The sequence below is a fragment of the Strongylocentrotus purpuratus genome, unplaced genomic scaffold (assembly GCF_000002235.5).
Source record: "Strongylocentrotus purpuratus isolate Spur 01 unplaced genomic scaffold, Spur_5.0 spur5_scaffold_6, whole genome shotgun sequence".
Classification (NCBI taxonomy): Eukaryota; Metazoa; Echinodermata; class Echinoidea; order Camarodonta; family Strongylocentrotidae; genus Strongylocentrotus; species Strongylocentrotus purpuratus.
In genome coordinates, this window is record NW_022145612.1 from 2,241,047 (window position 1) to 2,260,536 (window position 19,490).

The 19,490-nt window shown below is 35.8% G+C and overlaps 1 protein-coding gene across 1 annotated transcript in view; it reads left to right on the forward strand.

The window, feature by feature from the left end:
- The first annotated feature begins 5,061 nt into the window (after positions 1-5,061).
- LOC105440223 (C-type mannose receptor 2-like) overlaps positions 5,062-19,490 on the forward strand; it is a 35,027-nt gene continuing 20,598 nt past the window's right edge. Inside the window, exons 1-14 of the mRNA XM_030972660.1 lie at positions 5,062-5,082; positions 6,262-6,368; positions 7,618-7,748; positions 9,030-9,053; positions 10,236-10,390; positions 10,879-11,003; positions 11,699-11,832; positions 13,957-13,992; positions 14,674-14,703; positions 15,364-15,551; positions 16,056-16,168; positions 16,953-17,083; positions 17,807-18,027; positions 18,354-18,442. Of these exons, the coding sequence (XP_030828520.1) occupies positions 5,062-5,082; positions 6,262-6,368; positions 7,618-7,748; positions 9,030-9,053; positions 10,236-10,390; positions 10,879-11,003; positions 11,699-11,832; positions 13,957-13,992; positions 14,674-14,703; positions 15,364-15,551; positions 16,056-16,168; positions 16,953-17,083; positions 17,807-18,027; positions 18,354-18,442 (1,505 nt within the window). The remainder of the gene's footprint in view (positions 5,083-6,261; positions 6,369-7,617; positions 7,749-9,029; positions 9,054-10,235; positions 10,391-10,878; positions 11,004-11,698; positions 11,833-13,956; positions 13,993-14,673; positions 14,704-15,363; positions 15,552-16,055; positions 16,169-16,952; positions 17,084-17,806; positions 18,028-18,353; positions 18,443-19,490) is intronic.

The window sequence follows — 19,490 nt, forward strand, 5'->3', positions numbered from 1 at the left end:
CAAAATATGAAAATAAGGCCAGTGAATGAAATGACTTTGAACCTCAGAGTTGCAAGATAAAAAGCAATTTGTGTTATCACCAAGTTCCGTTCTCGGTAGTGGGTACCTCTCTTCTACCTCTTTTCGGGTTAACACCTCCTTTACTCGGCGGAAGTTTAGGGGCGATATTCGTCGATAATAGGACTATAGTTTTACTACCATTGGTTGGTGGTAATAGATAGCTGTCGTACATTCGGAAGGTGATGTGTTTGCTGTCCTATTCAAGATGATTCTCAGATTACTTTTACTCGCTGCTGTCACAGTGCAAGGTAAGTTCTTGGTACACGTTGCACCCACATATTGCTTATTCGCCTACGAACTACTTGGGATTGTGGAAGTTTTAGAAGACACATGTAGTTGGAAAGTGTTATGAATCTCTCTAATGTTGTATTATTACCTATATAGAAGAAAAATACATAATTAAACATGGCTGTTGTTAAACATAGACAAAGTATGCTAGTATAATTTATCTACACACTGGCTTTGATGGCACACTTTCTTCTCAATATGGAAAAATAGAACATAATAAAGAACACAATATAACTGTAGCGGCTTATTAAGGGGGCATCACGCCCCTTGTCCAAAAGTTATATGCATAGTTTGATGCACATTGCTTATCCACGTGCCCCAATATAAATTTGATAAACCTTTTACATGCTTGTCGAGGATTTTAGGGGTAGTCATTCCTGTAAATATATATATATATATATATATATATATATATTTGTTTCCCTTCTCCATATTTGGACAACATGTCCATGCTGAGCAAAAAGTCTGGATCAACCAGGGCATTAAATCCTAACATAAAAAGGCATGTAATGTGTCTTTCCAATTATTTGAAAAATAAATCACTGAGATGATGATTTGCACTTCAAGAATGAGATTTTGTATTCATTTTTAAAATTATTATTATTAAAATACAACCTGCCGGACATTGCTTAGTCTGGGTTGACGTTTAACACGGGAATTACTAGTTTTCTGGGTGTACAATTTTTGGTGCGTTTGAAAGACATTTTTAATTAAACTTTCCACCCCAACTACAAAAAATGAAAAATATCTTCCATATTTGGTCAATAAGAGACCTAACTCCCATTGGCAAGATTGCTATCGTAAAATCATTGGGATTGTCTCAACTAATTTATTTACTTTCTATCCTTCCAAAACCACCTGAAGCCTTTTTAAAACAGCTCGAGTCTTTACTTTTTTAAATTTATTTGGAATGGAAAACCAGACAAAATAAACCGTACAAACAATAATTGGAGACTATGTAGACGGAGGTCTGAGAATGTTACATTTACCCTCAATTATTACAGGCTTAAAGATTGCCTGGGTAAAACGTCTGCTTGACGATAGTAATGTTGGGCAATGGAAATGTTTTTATGAAGTTTGTTTGGCTCCATTTGGAGGAAATCTTTTCTGGTATAGTAATATTAATAAAAACGATTCTAGTATATTGTCGATAAAAAAACATTTTTATTCGGCAAGTTGCCCAGTCATGGGCCTCTTTAACACTCGATACGCAAATCAGTCCTTCCCATATAAGACGACAAAACATATGGAACAACACTATGATTCGTGGAAACAAAAAAGTATTATTCATAAATTCATGGTATGACAAAGGTATAATTAAGTTATCGGATCTTCTTGACGAAAATGGTAATATTTTTACCTTCTTTCAATTTAGAAACAAATATAAGTTTGAATACAATTTTGTAGAATTTTATTCTGTTAAAGCGGCTAATTGGAAAAATAATATTCCTAAATGTTCAGAGGCAGACCTGACAGCTCAAGCGGAAATGATTACAAATATAAAGAGGTTAGATGTTTTTATTTACAAGAAGTATCTGCAAAACAACAGTTACATTATTTGGAATTCTGGGAAATTTAAACCTAACCCTAAAAAAGTTTAAGTTCAAGTTCAAGTTTTATTTCCACATTTGATTGAAAAAACACAAGTATAGTTTAAATGCATATATACAATAACAAACGTTAAAATGAAACATAACCATAAACCTGACCCTAAACTTAAACATTCACTTTTTTGTTGCGGTCATTTGCACACGAACCTTGATAAAGCATCTAAGGTCCCATTTCAAAGTAGGTTAGGGAAGAGGGTACTCATCGGTATGCGAGCGCTTACATATTAGTATTTTGTTGTAAGGTGAGTTACTTGCCTTCATATTTTGACATTTCCAGTAATTCATGACAGGGTCGTAGGCTTGGAGTAGGCTATTCATTACAAATAATCGAATAAGACACATATGTTTACAAAATCGCCGATTACCTTAAAATACCGCGTGTATGTGCGTGTGTGTGCGTGAATATATGTGTCTTTGTATGTTGGAAAAGATTATACATAATAAGCAATACATAACTAGAAAGCAGGTTATATAAAGAAGGTACATACGCATATATTCAACGCATTTTGTTAATTAACTGTTGAAAGGTAAGTATAGTTTATAATCATGAGGCTAGCAAACTCTACGACCGCTCCTCCTCCTCCTACCCACACCCACCTTCTTCGCAGCTAATAATCGCATTCTATATTTTCCTGAACAAAAGAAATATAAAAGAATTTTTACAACATTTTATTCGCTGATTTTTTCTTCTTCAAGTTTTGGTGGAATTTAGAATTTTGCCCACTATTGACAAAAAGAATAGCGGTGGAAGCTAGATCCTAAATGTCCCTTTCCTCTCATTCTGAGTTTGACCGGATTCGGTGTCCCGGGGGGGGGGGGGGGCGTTTCATTGGTTTTCACCAACTAATATCATGTTCACCGACAATTCTTTAGTCACCGACTATTTTCCAGGCCTGTGATTTGTCAAATTTAGTCAGCGCTAACTAGATTGTCGGTCGGAACATGATTTTAGTCGGTGAAAACCATTAATTGTTTCATGAAACGCCCCCCTGGTGTACTTGACATTCATAAGTAAATTCTGTTTTATTGGGAAAAGGGTCAAAAGTAAATGCCTTTGGAAGAACCGCGTTTATACATGTATTATTAGACGAATTGCATTATGGGTTATCACAGTCATAGCGTGGTTGATGGATGTAATTACTCCCTATATATACGCCGTCCAGTTACTTTGTGATGATAAATTAGGCAAATATTTGAATTATGTCAATAACTATAGCAATTTGCTCATCAACTGAGATTGCCAAAATCATTATTAGATATTGCTATTAAACCATATACATGTATATGTGTTTAAGGAAAAACACAGTCTCCTAAAGTTGGAATGTGTTTGGAGTAAAAGTAAACCAGAAGATAGTAAAGTGAACCGGTAACATTGTTGAAGGTTGATGAAAAAACTGCGTAATTTGTGTATGAAATGTTACTTGTTATATTCCTTCTACTGTACTAACCCTCTAACATGCAAACAATCCTGAAAACATTCTCAAACCACAAAGATATTTATGGTTTCTTTGAAGGCGTCACTATCCGACACCCGCTAACAGTAAATTCTTTGAATTTTCCCAAACGTTTTTTCATGAAATTATGACAGGTTTTTTTGATAATCTGTCAACACTTCAATGTTTAGAACGGTATGTAGAGCCAATTCATTGCTTTGTGACAATTAAATTAAACTAAATTAAATTATAATAATATAGTATGAAGAATTCAGGAATCTATCAGATCAGTTTTTCCCAATTTTTTCATTAATAATGGTCCATTTTCACTCAAACTTTGAGATTATCTTTAATTGTAAACATCTAGCATTGAAGTCACTATCTTAGCACCATTTTATCTCATCTGAACAATGTTATCTAGTCCCTTTAATATTCTTCAAAGATTACGGAGAAAAATATGAATGAACTAATAATCATCTTTGTTTATTTCAACTAATGATATCAATGAACCGGTTATTATTTGACATATATCAACTGACCTCTGAGCTAAGCTCCGACAGCGATTGCCCCACTTAATTTTAGGGTATATAGGGATAAGTTTGCTATTCGCAATAATCATGTTACCTTAAAGCCTATCTGGACTAGTTGGCCAGGAAAGATCATACCTCCCTGCGTGGTCACTGGCAGTTGGTCATTTCATCAAATCAGCTCTCAATTAACATAAGAAAAAGGGGACAATGGGGATCAACGAGTACCGCTTGAGCATTGTTGGCATAAGTAGCTACAAGTAGTGCAGTCCTGCTTACGGGAAAGGGTAAAAATACTGGGGCCAGGGTTGAGGTTCAACTTGTGGATTTATTTAGAATTAGGAAATGAACCAAAAGAGGGGGGGGGGGGGGGGTAAGAGGACTTTTTTTTTGGTCTCGAAATTTGAAAATTTGACATTTTGCTCCGATGGGGGGGGGGGGTAAGGTCGCTTTTCTTAGGTCAGCCATGGGAATATTTTTTTTTTTAAATCTTTTTTTTAGGGGGGTTTATACACATAAAAATACCAAAGGGGGGGGGGTTAACCCCCAAACACCCCCCCCCCTGCGTACGCGCCTGACTACTACTACTACTACTACTACTATTACTACTCATACTCCTACTACTACTACTACTACTACGACTACTTCTAATAATAATAATAAAGTATTTGTTTGTTTCCTCTCTCACTCTCTCTCCCTCTCTCCCCCACTCACAAATTCTCTCTCTCCCCCACCCCATCCTCCCCTGTCTCTCCCACTCTCCTCGCCAGCTGTTCTAGGCCAAACGTGTGAACCTGGATGGATGCTATATGAGCTGGAGGGCATGTGTTCTCTACCTGAATACAATCGAATGATCAGAACCAATGCAAGAGACTACTGTATTAGTTTGAATGCAGATCTGGTCATGATCAAGAACGAGCCCAAAAATGTAAGTATCATTTTGAGACAGAATGCTGGGTTAAAATACATCATAGTGAAATAATTGAGGATTCTTTAGGAAAATAAATTTACGTAGCCTATAAGATAACAATGTGTAAGATAATTATTTAAGACTCCAAACTTCTTAACTGTAGGTATATGCCTTTAAAGCGACTAGGCGTTGTGACGTGCGCCTGTAATCCAGCTAAAAGTGGAAGTTACAAAATGATTCAGCCGAGAACACAGGTTCGAAACCGAGTCACGTCTTTCGGATGGTGACGTTTAAAGGTCGGTCCCCAGACGTAAATAATCATATCTGATTGTTACACGTCTGTAAAAACCCAATACGCACACTTGTCTAACCATCAAAACAAATACAGTACGTCCCAGAAAAAACGAAACCAAGAATTATCGATGTTTTATTATAACTTAATCACAATTATAATTATAAATGACACATATCGGAAAAGCTTAGATCCTTCTCTTTCATTTGACGCCTCAATCAGCAAAAATGAGCTATGGATAACAAAGTTCTATTGGTTTAAAGTAACGCTTGCACTTCCATAATTTGATTAAACAAATTCGTTACACTGGCTGCCTGCTGTAGCAACAAACAGAGTTGATAAAAGACTTAACTCCGTTTCGTTGACGATCAGCCATGCATGAAGTCTTTCGTCTTTTTTGTGCATGACTGATCGTCAACGAAACGGAATTAAGTCTTTTGTCAACTCTTTTTGTTGCTCCAGCAGGCAGCCAGTGAAAACGAATTTGTTTAATCAAATTATGGAAGTGCAAGCTACTAGTTATATCCATTCCGAGTAGATTCAAAATTCACCGTAGACTCTTGATAAATATTTATGGTTTGATTGACAACAGAGAATCGAGCAAAAAAATCTCTCACAATTTATTGCCGCATTCTTATAGTCAATTGTGTGGGAGGCTTCGTTTGCGAGAAAATGTATCTTATTTATTTAAATTTATTGTTAATCTGGTAATGGTCATATCATGTGAACACTGCGGGAAACAAATTGCGGTAAATGTGTAGATGTATACATACGTGGGGGTAGGGTTAAAGGTAGGCAAATACAAGGTATGGACAGGGTCCCGACATTTTCTATGAAAGCCTAGTTTCGTTTTGATAATTACTCAGCTCTTACAACATTTTTTTAATAATTATTTTCAGATGCCATACGATAGTTGTATTGTATTATGTTATAATCTGGCAGCACAGTTTATGATATCTTGCTTTTATATGATGTCTATTCATAAACGTATTGCTAGATTATCTTGCTTATATATGCTTCCTATTCATCCAAGCATTGCTAAGTTATTTTGCTTTTATAAATGAATAACATGAGTCTGGAAATATTTGACCGTTTCCAGAACTCAAGATTATGTTTAATTAATTATTTTGTTTATTTTTAGGTTTGGTTGACATCGCAAATTGCCAACGATTCGGTATTTTGGATTGGTTTATCGGACAGGGGAGCCCTTAGATTCAAATGGGTTGATGGCACAGCAGCAGAATACTTGTAAGTAAGATCCTTCCCGAAACTTCGTTCAATCTACTTTACAGAAAATTAGAAGAAATAATAAGAACAATATCCGGAACATGCCATGTATTCAGGTAAAATACGGCTCAATCTAATGCAAAGTAGTAGGTACGTTATTATCGAATTTATTCGGAAAGATATTTTCCTACTTTTTGGAAATTTGTTTTGTTTTTTGTATTCTTCAATATTATAAGCTGATGTGATGATATATGTAGGCCTATATAACGAAATATCCTTTGATAAAGCAAATAATGCAATCTTAAAGGTTTAATATGCAGTTTCTAATGTTGAAATGAATTATATATTTTGATCGATTGTAAATCTGAAGGAGATAATATCAAATTTACTTCATCTAAGAAGCGCTAACTTAGCAACAGAGTACTACTTTCTATTTTGAACAAATACTGATTCTTCTACTGGCTATTTACATTTTATGATATTCGTTATCAATTAGTAAAACAAAGAAAAATTGCATTCATCATTTAATTTTTTTCATTATGATATCCCCACAACGAAAAATACATCGTTACATAAATATATATGCGAGGACATATCATGACAGTAATGTAACAAGATAAGATAATACGATCATGAAAAAGTACTAAAAATGAAGCTTCGGTGTTACATAAAACATTGGCTTCTTGAGGTCGTTCTTAATGAACCCGTCACACTGCCTAACCGACTCTAAAACCTTTTCCAAGCTGACCGGTACTTGGCCATTAGAGGTAATGTATTTGTTTGTCGGGTCTGTTTTTGGTATACTGGGGTTTCAAACCTCAGTCACACCGCTTATCCGACTTTAAAATCGACTGCGAACGATCTGTAGTCGGTCTGATATCGTTCCCGTCGATGTTACTGAGGTATATCATCCAGATTCATGTGAGGTTGGTCAACCTGGTTCTGGATGGGCACAATATCTTCAAGGTGGCTTTGTTGACCAACCACAATACAAACCAATATACGTCATGTCGAGTTCAACTAAAAACCAAACTCGGTGGCCCGTATTTTAGGAAATATTTAAACCTGACGTTGGTTTTTAGGCTTATTTTTTTGTGTTTGTTGGTTTAAGAAAGGAATTAAGTCGGTGGTCTATTAAAAATTAGATTTTTTTTTTAACGTGATTTTTTAGAAAAAGGGTCGACTACATAATGTAACGACGGCTGTGATAACCGATAATGCTTCTCTTTTATACTTAATTGCCTGGTTTATTCATCTCGTCTGTCTTTAGTAACTGGGCGCCCGGTGAACCAAACGAGAAAGATGAATTACATGAGGACTGTGTTGAGATGTATTCCAACGGTTTGTGGAATGATGAGCAATGTCTTGGAATGGCTAACCCGATCTGTGAAAGAGCACTAGGTTAGTCATCAATTTTCTATTTAAGATATCTACCTGAATTGCTTAATACTTTTTACTTAAATGTTATGTAAAATAACTCAATAATTAAAACGTTCAGATAAAAATCGATTCAAATTTGAATTAATCCGTTTTTCAATCTAAAATAAATTTGTATTATGAATACAAAAGTTGTGTAGTAAGCAGGTTTATTGACAACTTTTTACTTTAAGTATTGTATTGTTAGATATAGTTATTATTTTAAATATTCTCGATGAAAATATTCGTGTAGCTGTACCTTTTTTCATTTTTAAAATTAACTATCCTCTTAAACGCAAGTAAAGTAAAGTCTTGTGTCTAAATGATACAAAGCAACATTAAACGGTGAATAGGCCTTATCTGCGACGTCCGGGGAGTCCCAAAGCGTCATCGATGTTATAATGATAATAATAATAATAATACACAATATATATTAGGCGCTGAATACGGGTGTCTCTAAGCGCACCATAGTCTGACTAAAAAATTATTTAGCAAAACTTATAATAAACACACAACTTATACATCTGTTCTTTATTCAATAAATTATGCATACAGTATATAATAATAAAAATAAGAGTAAGATCAACATACATAAGGTCAAATATAGGATCAAACATAAGTTCGAACAAACAAGAAATAAGACGGTGTGTACCTCCTTTGACCGACTCACAACTGCAGAATATCATTCATGAATTAAAAAGGTGCGTTTTCAGCAAGGACTTAAATTGGTCAAGAGAATGAATATTATGAAAATGTGCTGGTAATTTATTCCAAAGGATAGGGGCATTTACTGAGAAAGCTCATTTACTGCGAGATAAACGACGGTTCAGGGGAATCATGCCGTGAGCTCTGGCGTTGTTTTAATATGACTTCTCCATATTTGTTTGGTTCATATATATAATCTTCAAGCAGTGATGTATCTAGCTTAGTGTGAACTGGGCCTACGCACACATTCAAAGGCCTCGCGAAAAATATATGCACATATGAGTAACTGGATACGGCAAAAAAGAGTTGCTTGCTAACGAAGCAACAATTAAAACAAATATTGAAATGTCAAGAATTAAGATTGGACCCCTAGAGAACTTTTTTTTTTAATGATAATGATTATAATGAGTTAAGCATAATGTCTGGATTTTTCACATATTCATATCACGCAAATCATATCATTTCTTATAAACAAAAATAACCATATAATTTCAATGTCACACTTTTTATTACTGTAATCCTTCAATCACTATCTAAATCTGTTTTTCCATTTACGTATAGGTGCGACTGGACCCCCACCAACAAGTAAGTCATTGTTATTTTCTCTTCGTGAATGTGTCATTATGTAAGATAACACAAATTTTAAAGGTTTTTTTTTACCTACAGCCGCCAGCATTCAGAAAGTTCTGGACAACGTATTTCCTGTACTTGCACAATAACATTGGTGGTATAATTTCATATATTTTGACTCATTTGTTTGTTTGGGTAGGGTGTCCTGTCCATAGAACCATATTATGATTGTTGATAGGCTGAGCTTCCAATGGAAACTGTTTTGTATGTACTATGATTTGAGTTTATTAAATCAGGAGTTAATAAGAAAAGAGAAAAAATGGCAGAAACTAAATCTGTAATCAGGCATTTAATATTTAATAAACACTACACACCAACGTAATACTAATGGTTTGATTTAAGTAGTGCCTGAACGTCTTACACATCTAAAATTATAATTCATGCTAATTTGTGGAAATAAAGAGTACAGCTAAGTAATATTGGTTTTTTTTACGGGTTTTTCACGAGACTTAAACTTCTCATAAACTACTGGTAGAAGGGAGCCACAAGCTTCAGTACATGTGTTACAAATCGAGAATCTTCCTCTTTTGGGGATGATGAGAATCATGGATTAAAAGGCACAGAAAATCCTTTTTATTTGTAATGATTATAATAATAATAATAATAATGATGATGATGATGATAATAATAATAATAATAATAATAATAATAATAATAATGATAAAAATAATGATAATAATAATAATAATAATAATGATAATAATAAAACTAATACTACTACTACTACTACTACTACTACTACTTCTACTCATAATAATACAAATAACAAAAATGATAATAAAATAATAATAATAATAATAAAAATAATAATAATATGTCATGCTTACCCAGAGAAGCCTCATCAATATTAATTCTGTTCTCCCTGACGACCCTGCATTCAATCATATTATAACTCCGTCTCTCAGAGAGCAAAAGTTTTGAATATTTATTCCCTTTAACGAAATCTTGGATCCGCCCCTAAGGTAAAACAAATATGAGGCCCACGAGATCGAATATTTTAGTCTCATCAATCCTTGGTCTCATGGGCTTTGGGTCTTCAACCACACTGCCAAAACGACTCCAAACAGAACAATTATCTTGAATCTTTTCTTTTTATTATGTTTCACCTAATCATCCGGTACGTGTCCATTTATTTAGCACTGAATTACGAGCCACCGTGTCCAGAGGGATGGTACAAGTACGATGAACAGTGTATCTTGGTCGTGACAAACCGAGATGTGTTCAACAGCGCCAGAGACTACTGCCGATATCTTAACTCAGATTTGGTCGTCGTCAAGACACAGGGATTGAATGTGAGTGCTTTGATTTTTGTTTAAGGGTGAGGGGGGGGGGGGGGACTATGGCGCGAGAGGTAGTAATACTATTCGTTTTTCGTAGAGAAAATGATTAGTTTAATCCTCTGTCGTCCTTTGTCTTGTTGCTCTTAATCCATTAATCCGTCTGTTTAGAGTCAGAAGGGTGTTATTAAAGGCACATACTCTGTGAAACATTTGACACATATCTTTCTGTTTGTTGACGAATGTGAAACATAATTTAATTTTTCTGCTTCCTTACAAATGGTTAGCGGAGAAGAGGAGAGAGAGGAAGGGGGAGAACCTTTTCAAAGGAAATGTGAACAAAGAAGATGGAAGACTATTTAATGCCATTTCGTGCATTCTATCTATCAGGGTATGACCGGAATTCGATTAAATGTTGAAAATGCCTTGATTCGGGATTTTTGACGTTTCTCTAAGCATAAGCAAATTTTCATTCCCAATATATTTTTGTTTGTTTCCTGAAGGATTTTATAGCAAATCTGATTTCCGGGTTTGATGATGATGGTTTCTGGCTAGGATTGACTGATAAAAAAGAAATGTACGAGTTCGTCTGGGTAGATGGCACAGCACTGGGACCAAATGATTACGAGTAAGTTTTAGTATATTGCATGTCCATATAATAGGCCTGTCTGACAGCTGCTAGCAAATATAATATTTTTTACTGTTACTTCATGAAATGCGTCCTTCAAGTTTGAAAGTTTAGATAAAGAAAGAAATAAGAACTCACCATGACATCGTTTATAGATATCCGATGATAAGTCTACGTGTTACGTGTTAGCATAATATGACGCAAAAGTGATGATGATATATATATATAAACATTCATAGAGATTGATCAATAAAGTTCTACTGAGAAGATAATAAATCCCATTGTCACAATCGTTTATATGAAATGAGGTTTAAAAATTATTCCAACCTTTCAAATTTATTTAATATTTCCTTGACATACGTGTGGAGTTAACTTATATCGTGTACCTTAAAAGTCGAGTATATAACATCTTTATCAAACTTCAGACATATTATAATCGTTATCTAAATCAACGTTGGTTATGGATTTAGTTCGAATAACATCTTTATGAAACGCGAATTATAAAAAAGAAAAGATTCCTTGATACTGCCAAGTTGTAATGCCAAATTATTGGCATTACGCGAGTGCTGATGTTAGTGAAATGCTTGTTTAAAACGTATCGATTGACTATTATTTATGCTCTGATACTCGGGTTTTAGAGACCCCTTTTATATAACAAAGACAACAAGTTATAATTTATTCCTTTTTCCAATCAGCAACTGGATGCCGAACGAACCAAACGAAAGTGACGGTCTTCATGAAGACTGCGTGGAAATGTTAGCTAATACTGGAAAGTGGAATGATGAACAATGCGTTGCTCCTCAGAAGTACATATGCGCCAGACCAACCGGTACGTCTAACCTTACAAGTGGAGCGCCTGTATCAGTTCAACTACATCTAGACACACTGACTACTATGACACCAGACCGACAAGAGACTTCAGCTACACCTAGACACACTGACTACACTGACACCAGACCGCAAGAGACTTCAGCTACACCCAGACACACTGACTACACTGACACTAGACCGCAAGAGACTTCAGCTACACCCAGACACACTGACTACTCCGACACCAGACCGACAAGAGACTTCAGTTACATGTACACCTAGACACACTGACTACTCTGAAACCAGACCGACAGGAGACTTCAGCTACACCCAGACACACTCACTACTCTGACACCAGACCGACAAGAGACTTCAACATCACCTAGACACACTGACTACTCTGACACCAGACAGACAAGATTTCAGCTACACCTAGACACACTGACTTCTCTGACACCAGACCGACAAGAGACTTTAACAACACCTAGACACACTGACTACCCTGACACCAGACCGACAAGAGATTTCAACTTCACCTAGACACACTGACTACTCTGACACCAGACCGACAAGAGACTTCAGCTACACCCAGACACACTGGCTATACTCTGTCATCAGACCAACAAGAGACTTCAGCTACACCCAGGCACACTGATAACTCTGACACCAGACCGACAGGGGGCCGAGCAAAAACTTTTATTGACATGAATAGACGTTTTTATTCGGTCTTGGGTCGGTTTGGGGGTGTGACTGAGGTATCACACCTGTCACACCGACCACATCGAGTTACGGACCGATACGAGACCGAACGTAACACACAATCACATCAATGGCCATGAATCAGTCGGTTTAGTATTAGTTTGGTGTCGGTTTTTTGCAGTGTGACTGAGCTGTATAAAGAGAATGAAATCATTTTAATTGAAGTTGTTACTTATTTATTTATAGATTGATTGAATTGCACATTTTCCCTGATCGTTTTGGGGCCTAGTAGTATTCTGTTTGGTGTTTTTTCGTTACAGCTGGAATAAGGTAGGCAACGTTTATAATCAGTTTTGAGATGCATATAAATTAAAAATTATGATACAATCGGATGATCCCTGTATTCAAGTCTCTTTGAATCATATACACATAAAATGTATTTTAATGTGTTTAAGATTTTAATAATGGTTAACACTCTACTTTTTAGAGTATATATAGTGGAACCATAGGCAATGCGAGGTGATAAAACAGAAATCAAAACAAATCTAACATTATAGTATTAATGACTGCTTTGAGAGAAATAGTTGTTTTTATACGCTCAAGGGAAGGTTACAATTGTGCTATTGCCCGAGGCGTTTTCTCGAATAATAAAGCAGTCATTAATACTTTTATATGCCGAAAAAAAAGAGTCAACTTATGACACCACCTTGGCCTTTCTCTAGTTTATCTGCACGGGTGTTTTTATAAGTGTATCTTTGAGAGTAGACTAGATCTAGATTCTAGTATAAGCAAGATATTTTTACAATTTTGGGGGTAGGCCGGCACTGTGGGGAATATGGAGAAAAACCTGCGCTTTCATATGACACCTCACTCATTGAGTATCACCTTCAGGATCACGAGCAATATTAGTTTGGATCTCTGGTAATTAAAACATCGACCAATTTAGCATGAGTGCGCAATGGCCATTGCATAGGGATGTGTGCAATCTATACGGGAAGGATTTTAGCACTAGGCCTACTACTAGAATCTAGGCCTACTAGATCTATTTTGGAAAAAAATTATGGAGAATTTCACGTACCCTTTTTGGTGTTCTTGCTGTCAGCAAGGCTTGCATTTGATCATCATCAAGAAGTTGAAATCTTGGGAGAGTTTCTTCAACCATTTTTGCCTTGTTTGGAATTCAGTACGATCGAGATTGCCGTATTAAAAATACCGGCCGATTCTTCGCAAACGTACGGTATCCTCGATCGCTCAAACCAGTTTTTAACATGTGAACCTATGGGTATTTTACCAAGACTGAACTAGTTTCCCGGTAACTGGAATTTTACCGGGAATTTTACAGGAATAGGTAAAACCATGACTGTAATTTCGACCAATCAGATGGCTGGATTTCTTAAGTGAGGTATATACAATGATATATCACACATATTTCTTTATATTCCAGTCTTTACATCAACTTCTCCACGTCCTCCAACTCCAGGTAAGTTTAATTGAAAAATAGTTAAGTAGATTGATGGAGCATTATAAATGCAGATGTGTTCATTATTATCATAATTTCTATAATTATCATTATTATTATTGTTATTTTTCTTCTTCTTCATCCTTATCATCGTCATCATAATTAAGGTTATCATCATCATTATTATTATTATTATTATCATTATCAGTTTCATTAATATTATTATCATTATCACTATTATTATTATAATCACCAGTATTACTACATGTATCAACTTTATGAATTATTCTTTGGTGTTAATTTACATCCATGCAGAATCACTATTTGACCTATTGTTGTGATATAGAATAATTATGTATTGTTGCATCCAATTTAATCTGTGCGTTCCTGACTCTTATATTTCAAAGACACCTTTATTAGATTTCGGACTTATCCTACTATTATAACCGTTTTGATAGTATTTTAGCGGCTTGCATTCCATGTGGTTTATACGGTGATTTCTTGTTCATAGCTTTTTAAAATGTGCATATATAGAAAAGATGAATGAAGTTAACTGATGATCGCATAATTATCGCTGTTTTCATAGACAGATGGTTAAATGCGTGCTCCTCTAAATAAGTGATCAGTTTCTTCTGATAAACAGTATATAAAGTAGTAGAAAGGATTAATTTCTTCTTGTTTTAATTTGTTTTCGTTTCACAGCGAGAAGCACTCATCCTCCAGCCCTATCAAGTAAGTCATTAGTTGATATGACTCCAATGAGGAATCCACCATAGAAAGTGTTTCTTATTATTTCTTTTTATTTCAGAAGTCAAATAAGACCTGAATAACATCCATAATGGAATTTAAAGTTTCAAATACGGCGGATAGGCCATTTCAGCTGTCACGGTAGATAACTGACTTTTTTTTCATGGAGTCTTTTACGTAAACTAAACATATTTGTTAATAGATAAAGAGATGAATGTGAAAATTCACTGCAGTTAAATAGATACCTCGGACAATGCCATTTCCCTCATGTTTGTTTTACGCTTCTAAATCTTTGTTTACGTTTGCCTAAAACTTATTACCCATCTAATATATCTAAGAACGTAAGCTTTGATAGCTTCTTTGATGTACATTCATTTCTATGTAATTACGATTTTTATATATTCTTTTTTGTTATACGGGCTATTCTTTATTTCGTGTATTACGATGTATACGTCTTTAACAAAAGGCGTGATATTGATATATTACACTAGAATACATAAACAGACTTTTATTATCTTAAAACGGAACAACCTATATTTTTACCTGTTAGATAGAAAATGAAATTTGATGCAAGATGAATAATATGTTTATTAAATGAACGTTGTTGTAAGACGTGTTTGTTGTTCTCCTTTGTTTCCCCTGCAGCGGAGTGTGGTGATGGCTGGATGAAGTATGAAGATACCTGCGTGCTTGTCGTTGGGACTAGATTGACATTCGATTTGGCTCAGGAGTACTGCCAGGAGCGACATGCAAACCTTATCAAACTAGAGAGTCAAGATATGAATGTAAGTCTTCATGCGGACATCTGGCTTTCAATCGGGCTTTCGGGTCGGGTCGGGTTGTCGGATTACACGGACTTTCGTGAAAGGTCGGGTAAATTTAATAAAAAACAATCACATTTTCACATCAAAGTGGTGATCTCTAGCATGTTACGAATTCTTGTGATTATAGATCTCGTAAAAATGTCGGATCGAGACGCGAGTTTTCGTAGATTTCTGTAGGTTTTTCAGGAGTGTCAGTATAGTAGACCAAACACTTTGGCAAGAGGGGTATATTTTACTAACGTTACACCCGACCTTCTGGAATTATGGCATGACTGTTTACGAAAGTTTGTGTAACTCGAAGATGCTCAGACCCGGTGAAACGAAGTAATCCCAGATATCTGCATCTAGGTGCTGTAATCATCTAAAACCTAGCAACATTAAAAGAAATTTACACAATAATGGTCATTTTGTAGGTAACAATCAAATCTTTCATAACATTTCAAACTTATTCGTTCATAATTATGATGTCACTGTGCGTGATGTAATAAAAGAATATTTATATCTTCTATCTAGAACTGGTTAGTTGATCAGACTTCTGTCTACAGTGAAGTGTACTGGATTGGGCTCTACGATCGCATAGACGACAACACATTTATATGGATAGACGGGACCACACCATCATTTACGTAAGAATTCATCAACAACAACGTAAAGTTTTAGGAGATAAATGTTATCAATATTTTATCCATATTGGCCCTATAAATTGCCAGGATATATTAACTATTACTAGTAGGCCTATCATCTGTAATTGACACTAGAAACTTGCCTCCCCTTTTGCTTAAACATTTTTAAAACTAAATAAAGCCCAACTCAAGCAAAGTTACTTCTTATTATCTTATATAACTGAATACATCACGGCTATCCATATATGAGACTAAGCTTCAGAAATCCGTTTTCGACTCTGAAGACATTTTGAATAGTATGTGTGTGTTTGTTTCTGCTGGAAGAGGGCTTGGGGTTCCGATGTAGGATTAATGTGTTGTAATCAAGTGAAGAGTATGAAATCCATCCCCAGTATAGTGTCATGAATATGGATGAGGTTTGACGAACCCTATGACCAGTTGCATACCCAGTCCTTAGTGTTGGGAGGGGCATAAGCTGTTACCCATATACTGTCGTTAAGGAAAAAACTTTTTTGAGGATTATAATATGCGTCGCCTAAAATAAATATAATTTAATTTGAGAATAATTAGTATGTATTGAGATTGTGTCTATCTTGTATGCGTTTGACGTAAACTGATTCCGTAACCTTCTTCTTCTCTACAAAAAGTGCATGCATTTCTTTCTCTTCGTCAGACATCTACCAGGAGGGGAAATTGGTCTTCCCCTTAAAGATAGGTTGACGAATTCTCAGAACAGTTTGTTTTCTAAATATCAAACAAGATAACTGTTAATTTGTTATACTTTTAGAAATTGGGCACCTAACGAACCCAACAACAACGATGGAATCGGAGAAGATTGTGTTGAAATGCGTGTAGGTGGGGATTGGAATGATGAGCAATGTAGGGCAGCCAACGCTTTCGTTTGCTCCAAAGGATACGGTAAAACAAGTTCCTACACCGTCTTTTTTAGTATAACAGTGTGCTCCATTTATTTTGAAATTCATTTCAAAGCAGTATAAACATCAAACCGTGTACAATTGAAAATTCGACTCTCTCAGTACTATTCAGTAGTACTATATTCAGAATAATTCAATGATTCTTTACCATTCGGGGCGAAACTAATGTGTTTGTAACGATTACAATACCGTCATGTACAATTTATGTTAATGGAGGATTGTTTTGCTTGTTTTAAAGAAAGAAAAAAAATCATCTTTTCGCTGGTAAAACCACTCTGACAATTTTATTCAACATTTGAAAGTCCGGAGTAAAAACAATTACAAAATGACCGAAAAAAGCATTTCATCATCAAACTTTTAGACCCCCTTTTCAGTGTTACTCTCCATGCACCCATTCCACACCTCATCCCGGCATTGTTCTCGTTTGTGGAAGTCCCTTTTTTCCTCTCTTCGTGAGATTCACAGTCTAGAACCCTTTACATTATGCCTCAAAACTATTTCAGCGAAATAAAACATACTGATTTGTCTGGAGAAGCCTAAGCCTTACCATGTATTTTGTATCAAAACATAATCACCTTATAAATGCTGGTAGTCATCATTATCATCATTATCATCATTACTACCACCATCATCATCACCATCACCGTCATCATCATTAGTTTTCCTACCACTCACACTCATTGTCTCAGATTCACGTTCTTTACAGAGGAAATCCCCCTATGTGACATCAAAGCAGGCTGGGAAGCATTCGGAGATAAGTGCTACCTGTGGGTATCCGACACCAAGAATATAGCCGATGCTACATCGTACTGTACGATGATGGAGGGATACGTCATATCTATCAACAGTGCCGATGAACAAACCTTTGCTACCTCCATGCAGCTACGCTATGCAAACATACAGTACTGGATTGGACTCAGTGACCAAGTATATTTACAACAAATTTTGATGAATAAATATATCATAATTTGTATATATTTCAAGGCAATAGTTTTATGACACATAATCTTAAGAGGTAATTATCTGTGATATTTCCGGAGAACATGGTTTTGTATAATTTTCTCATCTGGTTATATATATTTGGCAGCTAGATCAAATTATGCTAGTTCATATAACCTTTCGCATCTGTCGCAGAACTAATTAATAATGAAAAATCCTCTACTAACTCTTACTTGATTAATGTTTTCACCTACTTCAAAGAAATTATGTCACTTAACTGTCTTACATTGTTTTATTATCTATTAACATTACAGGATAACAGAGGTACTTTCACGTGGCAAGATGGAACAGATACTCAAAGCTACAGTCATTGGAATACAGATGAAAATGAACCAGATTCTAAGTAAGTCATTATAAAAGCCCACTGCATGATCTTCTTGCGATCCGAGTCAAAGAAATTGCAATTATTATTATATACCGAAAGCTAACAAATCATATCCCACTAGATTTAAATTCAAAATAATATTAAGAAATACTAACAACAAGAGTTTTAGTGCATTTGGGCCTTCTAGTTAGAGTAAACGCGGAATCGGCTTCAGATAGCTAGTAGACAATACTGGTATGACGTCACTTCTCTCAATAAGAGGGTTGAGGATTCGAATTTCACCTCGGCAGTAACGCCCTTTGGCAAGACATTAATCCACATGTATCACTCCACGCAGGTGTAAATGGCTACCTAGCAATGCTAGGGTAAGGGTAGTTGGCTGCAGGAAGAGCGGTATTAGTACTGATTATAATGATAACTCTTATTGTGATTCATTATTATCATTATTATTTTTTATTTTAATGTTATCGTTATCATTATTATTATCATTATTATAATTAGTATTATCATTATTATTATCAAATTATCATCATTAAAATTATCATTAAAAATGGCCTGAAAGGTAATACGAAAGGTGCAGGCATTATTCTGTCAGCTTAAAAAAAGGCCGAATCGGTTACTAGTCGGTGGACAGACTGGTATGACGTCACTTCGACTCAAAGCAGATCGGACAATTTTAAGAACTGAAAGCATAGACTCAGGCGCGGATCCAGGATTTCTTAGGGGAGGGGGCCCAACTTTTTTTTTTTTTGCTCCCGAAAATTTGAAAATCGCGCCGGCCGAAAAGTCGGTCAGGGGGGGGGGGGGGGGGGGGGGGGGGGGGGGAAGGGGGGGGGAAGGGGGGGGGGGGTAGTGAGCACATTTTTTTTTTTTTTGATCCTCAAAAAAATTTCAATTTGCACCCCCCCCCCCTCCTTGAGCGCCAGGGGGGGGGGCCAATCCCAAAAAAGGTAAAAATCACGTGATTTTACATGATTTTTTTCTCAAGGGGGGGGGGGGGGCGGCGGCCCCCCCCCCCCTGGATCCGCCACTGCATAGACTTACTGGCCCGAATTCACAAAAGAGG